The sequence below is a fragment of the Poromitra crassiceps genome (genome assembly GCF_964638095.1).
Source record: "Poromitra crassiceps genome assembly, chromosome: 10".
Classification (NCBI taxonomy): domain Eukaryota; kingdom Metazoa; phylum Chordata; class Actinopteri; order Beryciformes; family Melamphaidae; genus Poromitra; species Poromitra crassiceps.
The window spans coordinates 18,688,050-18,698,487 of record NC_139631.1 but is presented as its reverse complement, the minus strand read 5'-3'; the positions used below and the strand labels follow the sequence as shown (position 1 = coordinate 18,698,487).

The 10,438-nt window shown below is 41.2% G+C and overlaps 1 protein-coding gene across 2 annotated transcripts; it reads left to right on the top strand.

Annotated features, from left to right (window-relative positions):
* The first annotated feature begins 1,680 nt into the window (after positions 1 to 1,680).
* Positions 1,681 to 8,519, top strand: LOC310783174 (synaptobrevin homolog YKT6). 2 transcript variants are annotated; one of them, XM_083643971.1, is made up of 8 exons: positions 1,681 to 1,851; positions 2,219 to 2,363; positions 2,547 to 2,629; positions 4,491 to 4,591; positions 4,687 to 4,791; positions 5,195 to 5,260; positions 6,064 to 6,165; positions 6,270 to 8,519. In XM_083643971.1, the coding sequence occupies exons 2-8, from the start codon at positions 2,260 to 2,262 to the stop codon at positions 6,303 to 6,305; spliced, it is 597 nt and encodes a 198-aa protein (XP_083500097.1). In that variant the 5' UTR covers positions 1,681 to 1,851; positions 2,219 to 2,259; the 3' UTR covers positions 6,306 to 8,519. The 2 variants fall into 2 exon arrangements, with proteins under 2 accessions (XP_083500097.1, XP_083500096.1); XM_083643970.1 differs by having other exon boundaries at positions 2,216 to 2,363.
* The last annotated feature ends 1,919 nt before the right edge of the window (positions 8,520 to 10,438 follow it).

Genomic DNA, 10,438 nt, shown 5'->3' with positions numbered 1-10,438 from the left:
CAGTATCTATATATCTATATCTATCTAGTCTGTCATCTGTCTGTCTTTTTAAGAATAAAATGGAGGCCCTATTAGGCTACACATTTTATTATGAATGCACTATTTTGTATGTGTATGTGTGTTTTTATGTGTATTATGTGTTACTTTGCCTCTTAAATTCTTACAATATAGCCTAAAGTAAAAATGCATTCCAAAATATAGTGTACTTTGAATAGTGTTTTTGTATCACACTCCCAAATATTCCTATGTGGTTTGGAGTATGATGACCTCAAATCTTTCCCTCTTTTCCCTGATTCAACCAACGAGCTATTTCCCCCAAGTAGCCTAGTCTATGCAGTTGGATTATTTCTAACGACAGATTACTATAAAAGGCTAGGGTATTAGAACGTTTATTATGCTAAACATTTTCTTCTATCTGAACGACTGAAACGAAAGGGAACATGGTCACAACATCATGCAGAGGGAAAAGTAAGCCATATGTGCGCAAAAGCTTGGAGGAATACAGCTGTATGGAGTTGAATCTGATTTTTTTTTTTTTACCTTATCCATCGCATCATGACGAGGATCCATGTCATACATGTATACATTTCTTGTCGACCATGCTCTGCGGTGGAAGAGTAGGCGAATCGTCCTTTCCAGGTAGATTCAGAGAGTTCGTTGCAGATTCTGCTTTAGTTGTGACCAAAATCACGGTGCGTTCGATTGCGAGTCTTTAACACGTTTTACATAGCCTACTTGCAGTATTTTGCAGGACTTTTATTTGTCGTTTAATCCAAATATTTTATTTATTTATGGTCATGGATTACCGGTAATCTCCGTTCGTGCGCACATCAGGTCCAGCTCAGCATCCTCATGGGCACATTGGATGTGCGCAGCTCCAACAGTCAATTAGCCAGGAAAAAAATGATTCTGCATTAAAATTCACAGTAGCTTCATTCCACTATGCGACTTTATCAATTCTGCTAGGCTACATTTGAGGAAAACATTGAGCAGGTAGGCCTATGCAGTATGCAGTAGGCTAGGCTAAGTAGTTGGCCCTCTCACTGCCATTGCTGCTTCAACATCTAGCTATGGCAACCAAACCTTGATTCCAGGAAAGAATCAGATTTCTTGCTCTGCCAAAACCGTCTGTCAACAGCACCTGAATTTACCGGCCGGCATGGAAAACATTTACCACCGAGGTAAGTGGCCAGGAGGAAATTGTTAAATGGAGCAAAATGACATGGGCAAACATGTGCCAGATCTAGAAGGCAATTTGTATCCAAATTGTTCACTTTTTCTATACTAGCATACTACGACTAGGCCTACTACTATTACTACTACTACTAGCCTAGCTACAGCTGCTGCTGTACTACTACTACTACTAGGCCTAATAATAATGATAATAATAATGATGATCATAATAATAATAATAACAACAACAACAACAACAACAACAATAACCATAACAACAACAACAAAACCAATAATAATAAATGATATCACACCAATATTATTAAAATGAATGAATGAATGAATGAGGGATGGCAGGCTATCCCTCTTAAGATTAAAATTTGTTTTCCTTCCTTTTTTTTCTTTTTACATCAACAGTTTTTTTTTTCTTTCTAACAGGAACTTTCGTACGCCGGTGTGTGTTCCCGACGGAGACATTAATCTGTTGGACTGTTTGAGGATCGTGACGTGGTGATTGGTCGTTGACTAGCATATTGAAAACTTAGCTTAGCTTAGTTAGCTTTAGCTTTGTTTAGTTTGAAAGCTTGTGGGATACGAACACATTTTCGGCACTGTGGAATAAAAACACCCGCTGATTCTCCTAAAGAGGAATCAAACTCTTTGGTGGAATTTTGGCTGGTAAGGCCTTGAAAGCCCTAGATAGCGGTAGCCTAGCCAACCCAACAACATTAAGTTAGCTAGGCTTGTCTTGACTTGCTTTTACAATTTAGCGTTACGTAAATCGTCGTAAACTTAGATGTCCAAGCTAACATTACTCTCTGGTAATATTGTATTAGTTACTGACAGTTAACCAGCTGTCATCATCATCATGACCAAGGGGAGTAGTACTTTAGTAGATTGTGATTTATACGATAACAGGTTTAGCTGATGTTAGCTAGCTACCATCAGCTGGATTCCAGTAACGTTAGCGCAGCGGGCAAGCTTTAGCTTATGCTGGATACGGATAATGCTGTCATGTGATTGTGCTTGTTATTTTGTAAAGCAGATATACTGTGACTGACTGACCATAACTGTTCCGGCGCCAGCATGAAGCTCTACAGTCTGAGCATCCTTCACAAAGGAGCGACCAAAGCCAATCTCCTCAAATCGGCCTACGACCTCTCCTCCTTCAGCTTCTTTCAGCGCTCCAGGTGGGGCTGACTGACAAAAATATAATTTACTTTAATTACCTTGTATTTCAAGTATGCTTGGATGCTTACATTTTGTTGGGGAAAAATATACACTATGCCGTGGCATTTCAGTGAGCTCTTTTTAGTTTGATTTTGCAGTAAAACAAGCAATGTATTTGTCAACCCTTGTCTTGTTTGGTGTAGTATCCAGGAGTTCATGACCTTCACCAGTGCCTTGATTGTTGAGCGGACATCACTTGGAACCCGTGCCTCTGTCAAAGAGCAAGGTAAATGAGAACATGTAGTCCATTCTGAAATATTTTTCATCTTTATCCAATTTCACCACAAACTTTGGTGGTTGGCTAATGGATTCCTAGACTGGTACAGTACGCAACATATTAGGGCTGAATTATATTTTGATGACGATTTTTCTCAATATGAGGGATCAGCCGATCAGCATTTTGGTAAACAAACAGTGTCACTGCCACTGGGTGGAAACAGGCAACTATAATGGGACCCTATGGAGCCAGCCTTGAGTGTCTCACTCTAGCCGGCTGTGCTGTTTACTAAATTTAGTTCATTTTAAAAACTGCGACAGTTCACACAACTTTAACACGACATGCATATATTATACATCATCAGACTCTTGAGCTACTTCTGCTCTCACTCAGAATGACAAAATATAAGCAATGTGATGTATGGTTTTTGAGATATTAATGTTTGTTTGGCACACCTCATGCTAGTTAACTGCTGCAGGGTTCCACATTTCTGGGTGGTTGTGATGTCATGGAGTCACGCTGATTCGTCCTATATATATATCACGATATGGTATTGTATGTAAAATCGCGTTAAATAGTCAAAATAATGTTCATCTCATTGAACTGAATGGTTGGGTGTGAACATTACACCTAACAAAACAGAATTTTTCAAATTGTATTCCTACCATACCTAATTGTATCAGTTTTTAAGTCAAATTTGCTTGTCGTCATCAATTTAGACAGCAGAAATGTGTTTCACGAAACAATATCTTCATATCATCACGATATGATTCCACTCTAAGATGATAAACGCTAATATTGAACTAGAGAGCATATTGCAATGCACAGGCCCTGATGCTGCGACTAAACAAATGTGGGCCAGGGGTGTAAAGTGCGGAGGCCCTACTTCCGGCCCCCTTTCCCGGACCACACCAATCTTCTAACTCCGCTTTCATTGTGATGTGATTATGAACTACACACCTGTAAAGTTTCCTGACTGCATCTTGCATGGCTGTGATGTGAACTACACACTTGTAAAGTTTCCTGACTGCATCTTGCATGGTTGTGATGCTATCATGTTGACAAAATGTGGGCCAGGGGTGTAAAGTGGGGGGGCCCTACTTCCAGCCCCCTTGCTTGGACCACATCCATCTCCAGACTTGGCCTTCATTTTAATGTGAACTACATCTTGCAGTTGCACGGTTGTGATGCTATCGCACTGACAAAATGTATCCACAGACAGACAGACATACTATAATAATAAATACCTGGCAAAGTACTCCAAAGTGCTTCTGTCCGCTACAATAGAGACACTGCAGTGCGCGTCATCATTCAGAAACCACGCCCAAAACGGGGGAAAACAAACCCCCCCGCCCAATCCTGGCGTTCTCCTATGTCGCGTGCATGGTCGCATGTTGCACAAAAAGATCATATATACGGAAGATGAACACTCCAACTTACTTCCTTCACAGCAAGATCCACATTTTTCTTCTCGCCAATTCTCAATGGCTTCCTTGTTTTGCTTGGGAGTACAAAAAAAACTTTAATTGGCGATGTTTTACATTTGTTGTCTGCACAGCCCACCACACAACAGCTTTTAGCTATGTTTAATTCAAGGAAAATGACGCTGGTGTATGGGAGTGAATGGAGAGCTTTCCCCCGTGGTGGGCATGGCCTATATCATGCAGTGTCTAGCTGTCTTCAGGACCACATTTTGCCATGATGACACACACACACACACACTCACAGGGTGAAAACAGTACCAGCCACACGCTGGATTTACTTCATCATGCCCTAAGTTAAACAATACCATGACATATTAGGAAATGTAATTGTCGTTCCATTGTCTTTAAGTGACTTTGTTTTGATCACACCTTGCTTCTCCCATCAGAGTACCTGTGCCACGTGTATGTGAGAAATGACAATCTGGGTGCTGTGGTCATAGCAGATACTGAGTACCCACAGAGAGTCTGTTTCACATTGCTAGAAAAGGTGAGTACAAACTGCAGATACAAATACATTTTGTTTGCCATTATTCCTTGCATTTTGCAGCCAGTTTCGATATTGATTACTGTCTGCCTTTGTAGGTATTAGAAGAGTTCTCCAGGCAAGTGGATAGTATAGACTGGCCTTCTGGTACCCCTGAAACCATCACCTACAAAGCCCTGGATATTCACCTTTCTAAATACCAGGTTCATGTGTGATCTATTTACCATCAATGGAAAACACCAACATTGTAGCAAAATGGCAAACTACGATGTGTGCTGAGAAAACGATTAGATTCACTTTTGTGCCTCCAGAGATGCTGAAATTCCTCACATTCAAAGGATGAAATTACCATCTGTCAGATGATGTCACCAACAGTTGTACTCTATTTAAGGTGACATAACCTGGGCACCAGGTTTGGTGATAAGTCACTCTTTAAGTGGAGGCATGAAAGTGAAATGCATGCCGATGGAACGATGATTGGTCGATCGACGAGCTTGTTTGAAAGATGTTGGTGTATTCCTTTCCTGGATATAAACAAAACGTAGCTTTAAAACAATTTGAATAATGTAATGACGGTGATGTCTGACCGCTTCTTTTTCTTCCCAGAACCCCAGGGAAGCAGATGCAATGACCAAAGTTCAGGCTGAACTGGATGAGACGAAGATCATTTTGGTAAAATACCACCTTAAGCTGCTGGAACACACTATATAACTCAACAGGCTGAAATTGGTAGACAACATCACACATTTGAAGATTGGAATGGCAGATTTTTGTCATCTTCTGGTGTAGCATCACAAACAAGTTTGGGGATCACACCCTCATTGGGTCCTAACCTGAGAGGAGAAAGAGTTTTCACTCACACCTCATTTCCGGGTAGGACAAATGTCCATGACAATGTCAGTGGAGTCTATTTGTCTAGTGTATTTGCATTAATGGGGAAAGTTGTGAGGCAGGGCCTCCAGTTGCAGATATCTTCAGTAAAAAAAGATCCAGGTTTAATTTAAATGTAACTCGAGACCAAATTACACCCAAGCCGGAAGTATTAACATCTTGATCTACAAATCACTTTTTGAGTAGGTTTTGAGGGAAAGGTTGCATTGATGGCAACTTTTTCAAACCAGAAGGTGGCCTATCACCAGCTCTCATGAATACACAGAAACAAAACAAACATGGAGCTGGAGCATGTTTCTTTCTGTACTCATTTTCCATTCTCTCACTCTACTCTTACTGGTTATTACTGGTCCTCGTCCGGATTTGAGTTGTTGACCAGCTGACACTCAGGAACATGTCGAGATGACATAAGAGTCATAAAAATCATATCGGTCAGGTCTCTAAAATCAGATGAGGTAGTCAAATCCTGGCTATAATCTGCTGCTGGAGTTATGCCGTGTGTCCCCAGTGTATCATGTCCATGTTATACTCTGTTTAACATTGCACGCCATCTAGTACAACTCATAAATGTTTTGTCTCTGTAGCACAGCACCATGGAAAGTCTGTTGGAGAGAGGAGAGAAACTGGATGATCTTGTGGCAAAGTCGGAGCACCTGGGAAACCAGTCCAAAGCCTTCTATAAGACTGTAAGTACTGACACCTCGGCTGGTAACAGTGGACTGTTTGTCTCTGCTCAACAGACATTCTCCGGTCTTGGTTAAGGTGGTTGACTGTTCATTTAACTCCGTAGGCACGGAAGCAAAACTCATGCTGTGAAATCATGTGATGCTGCTGCCTGCTCCTCGTGGACATGCCTCTCTGCCTTTCTGCTTTTCCTACAACTCCCATCATGTGCCAGCCGCCAGCTCTCAGCACAAAGGACAGAATGAACGCTGTCCCACCCAGGAGGGGGCGCCATGACAGAGCATGAAGGGGTGGAAGGTGGTGGCCAGTCTAGATGTGAAATATCTGGACTCTGATTGATGGGGGCTGAAGGACTGATGGGGATTGGTCAGGGGGAAAAGTAACATTTGAATAATTTTAACCTTTCAAAGGGTAAACATCTTTGTGGTGTTTCAATACCAGCTGAGGACATAATAGTGTGATCATGTGTATTGGTGGTGTGTTGTTGAAATGTCTTCAAACCGTTTAATGTATTCAGATCGAATCTATTCTTAATGGAGTATGATCTCAGTAATAATGGAAATTTTGAAAGGGTATTAACTAAGTTTGTCTGTGCTTTCACTTCAAGGCAACTCTGACAATCTCACATTCTTATCTTTTGAACTAATGTCACTGCTGAGGTGAAATCCTCCAAGACCGAAGTAATCCGATTTTGCAGACCTACCTTATTCTGCCCACTAGGTGGCCCTTTTTGTTCACTCCTGCATTTAGGCCATAACATAAGGTTATCTTTTCAATGGACCTCCATGTTGAGGTAATTCAGAAACTGTAATAAATGTGGGCCAAGGCAGCAGTAAGTGGCTGCTTGGACATGTGAGATTGAAAGCCCACTGAATTGTTTTAAGCATCTTTGGGTTAAGTTACGCAATTGTCTTGCATTTCACATTTCATAATGTGAACACTTAAAAAGAAACATTCCCACTTTGGGTGATTGTGTTATTGCCCGGTGATGCTGATGAGAGTGGGAGTATGGATGCTAAATATAGAATAGATGTTCTCCATAGACCGAGCCTTATTGCAGTATGGTGTACATGTATTCCCCTGTCCTACCCCTGACTGTGTGGTCTAATGAGAGGTTTTGTGAGCTTTTTTGTTGGACACTCGGTATACAGTGGCCATGCTCCTTTTTATAGCTAAGATACATGAAGTTGCTCATTATAGCTCACTACACCCACGTTGCTTTCGTCTGTCCAGGGCTTGAACGTATCAGATCCCTCCATCCTGTGATCACTGACATTTTACCATTGGGTGATCCATTACCACAAAAAGCAAATCTGATCCCTACGGCCTACGGCCAGCACTTTGACATCAGATGCCATCAAAGGTCCACATTCTCTCTGGCCACCTTTTCTTTGCTGGTCGGATTTTATGTGAAATCTTGGATCATCAGTCACTTTTATTGCCACATTATGCAAATTACATACGAGGGATGTAATCCAAATGTAATCATGGATGTAATTAATGTGTGAAAAGATAACCGGGCTCAGTAGAGTGATGCCACTGATGTGTGATTTCACAGGCCTGACATGGTATGTTATATACACTCCACATTGATCACACTTCTTTCCATGTCTATCATTTGCAAAGGACTCCGTTTGCTTTGGATGGATCTCTGAATGGGCAGGAAGTTCAGGTACTTACAGTACAGAACTGTTGAGCAACTTAAAACGTAAGAGTATTTTAGATGTTTCTCTGCTTTGTTTCTGCTGGATGTATGACTATTGCTGATGTAAATGTAGACTGCATTGACGTCCGTGTGACTGGTGTGAGGACTGTTTTGTGTGTGTGTGTGTGATCGGAGTAGCTCTTAATGCTTTTACAGTATACATTTATGTGCAATAGCTCTGCAGACTTTCGGTTGATGTCTCTTTTGGGAGCATAAACGGCAAACACTTTCCTATAAAGGACAATAACTTGACCTTTGTATATTCTTATGACTAACTCTCCCATGTGAAGATTTTCCAGGGGTATTTGAACCATTTGTTTAAAGTTGGATTTTCTTGCAAAGTTTTAAATGTGCTGAATTTGGGAATATGTGGAACTGTATAGCTTTTTACAGTTCAAGTTTCACTGTCCAGTGTGTTTAAACGGTCTGCATTACAATTTATAATCAGTTATCATCTGCAAATTGAAAGCAAGGATCACATTTATGAACAGTCTTTTCTGTCTGTATTACATTTTGTTTTGGAACTTTGAGTCACTGACACTAACTGTTTACAGAACATGTAATCTTGCCTAGATAAAGAAGAAAATGTGGCTTCTTGTGTGCCATGTTTTGTTTTGATCAGGAATTCATGCTGCAGTGATTTATCTGAATTGGCAAGAAGGTATCGCAGGAAATCTGATTAAAAGTGATGTGAAAGGTTTCCCCGTGCAGGTGCAGACTTTTTGAAGTCTACAGCCTATGTAATGGTAAATGGCCTGGATTTATATAGCGCTTTTATCCAAAGTGCTTTACCATTAGTAGGTATATTCATACACTGATGGCACCACCACCACTGATGGCTGCCACGCTGGGTGTTGGCACAGCCATCAGGAGCAATTTCGGGTTCAGTATCTTGCCCAAGGACACTTCGACATGCAGACTGAAGGAGGTGGGGATCGAACCACCAACCTCTTATCCAACGCGATTATTGGACGACCTGCTCTACCTCCTGACTGAGCAACAGCATATACACACAGATGGGTGGCACATTCAAGCAAAAGCCAACATGTCTGCAAGGTTTTGGGCCTCCAGAAGAGCTTCAATGCACCTTGGCATTGATTCTAACAAGTCTGCTACTGGAGGGATGGAACATCCTTGTTCCAAAAGACATTCATACTCATTTGGTGTTTTGATGATGATGGAGAGAGCGCTGTCTCCCATGGGTGTTCAATTGGGTTGAGATCTGGTGACTGTAAAGGCGATAGCATATGATTCACATCATTTTCATACTCATCAAACCATTCAGTGACCCTTATGGATCATGGGGGCATCCTGCAAGAGATCACTCCCATCAGGATAATGTTTCATCATAGGAGGTGCTAAATGTGATCACTCAGAACAGAATTAACTGTAGGCTATCAAAAGTCCTCTCTGAACTTCCCTACAGCTGTGCAGCGGTCTCTGACACAGGGGACAACTGTCGCCAAAAAACGTACTTTGAAGGAATGGAAGTCCTCTTCGCCTTCTTTCCAACTGTGGTTGGCAGCAGAGATGGGAAGTATTTTACGTATTTCAAATACATTTGTGTATTTTGTCATTTGTATTTGGCTGGAACGAGAAAAATAAGATGTCATTTGTATCAAGATACTTTCAGACCTTGTATTTTGTGTATTTTAAATACATAAAATACTTTTTTCTTAATTGTATGTTATTTTATTCTCAAATTGACACATTCTTACCATTGACACAGGTTTAAACTGTGGAGGAAAGAAATGTGACATGTCACTTCTACTCTGATTGGCTTACCCTCAGAACAAACTCAACGACAAATCAGAGGCAGAGTAAGGTGGGTCTTGAGTCAGACTTCATAACACTTCTTCGTCTAGTATGAAGCCTTGTGTTGGTGGAAATTCCCCCAGAGATAAATTACTAATATAAATTGATGATTAGATATCGCATGCACTGGCCTATCTGCAAATTAAACGGTTTACTGCATATTCAAACAAGTGTATCATATTGTATGTATCAAGACACAACTAATTATCTTCTTAATTCAAATTGGCAAAGTGGGTGGCAGTGTGTGTGGCGGCAGTGTGGGTCATGATTGTGATGTCATCAGTGATGTCACGCGATCAATTGTGATGTCATCAGTGATGTCACTCGAGCCACTGATTGCTCAACTGTGATGTTACTCAGGCAGTTGTGATGTCATCAGTGATGTCACTCTGATGTAGTATGAGCCGATGGCGCACATTTGCACAATAGGAGCCGGCGATTTCCATAACTGCAGCCATGGCGCATCATCTCAGGATACTGTTATGATGTCAGATATCTAGGGCTAACATGGTCAAAGTTCCAAAGCTTGAGGTTAACATGTAGAAATGCTGCCTGTAAGTCAAAAGCCCTCACGGTGATTAACAGCTGAAGTGAGGGAGAAATTAGCTGTGCTGAAAAACAGCTAAAACTGAAATGAAAGAACTGTAATGTGTTAGAGGGTTGTGTGATGTCACCTAAATAACCATCGCGATGGGCTTCGCCACTGCAATGTAGTTCACGTTTACAACAGGACAGCTGAGCTCTACATGTCATGA

What these genes read in the sequence shown, in the direction of transcription:
- LOC310783174 (XM_083643971.1), top strand. Translation starts at nt 2,260, where the DNA reads ATGAAGCTCTACAGTCTGAGCATCCTTCACAAAGGAGCGACCAAAGCC. An exon ending in AGCTTCTTTCAGCGCTCCAG is followed by an intron (nt 2,364 to 2,546) that starts GTGGGGCTGACT and finishes TGTTTGGTGTAG; the next exon opens with TATCCAGGAGTTCATGACCT. An exon ending in GTTTCACATTGCTAGAAAAG is followed by an intron (nt 4,592 to 4,686) that starts GTGAGTACAAAC and finishes CTGCCTTTGTAG; the next exon opens with GTATTAGAAGAGTTCTCCAG.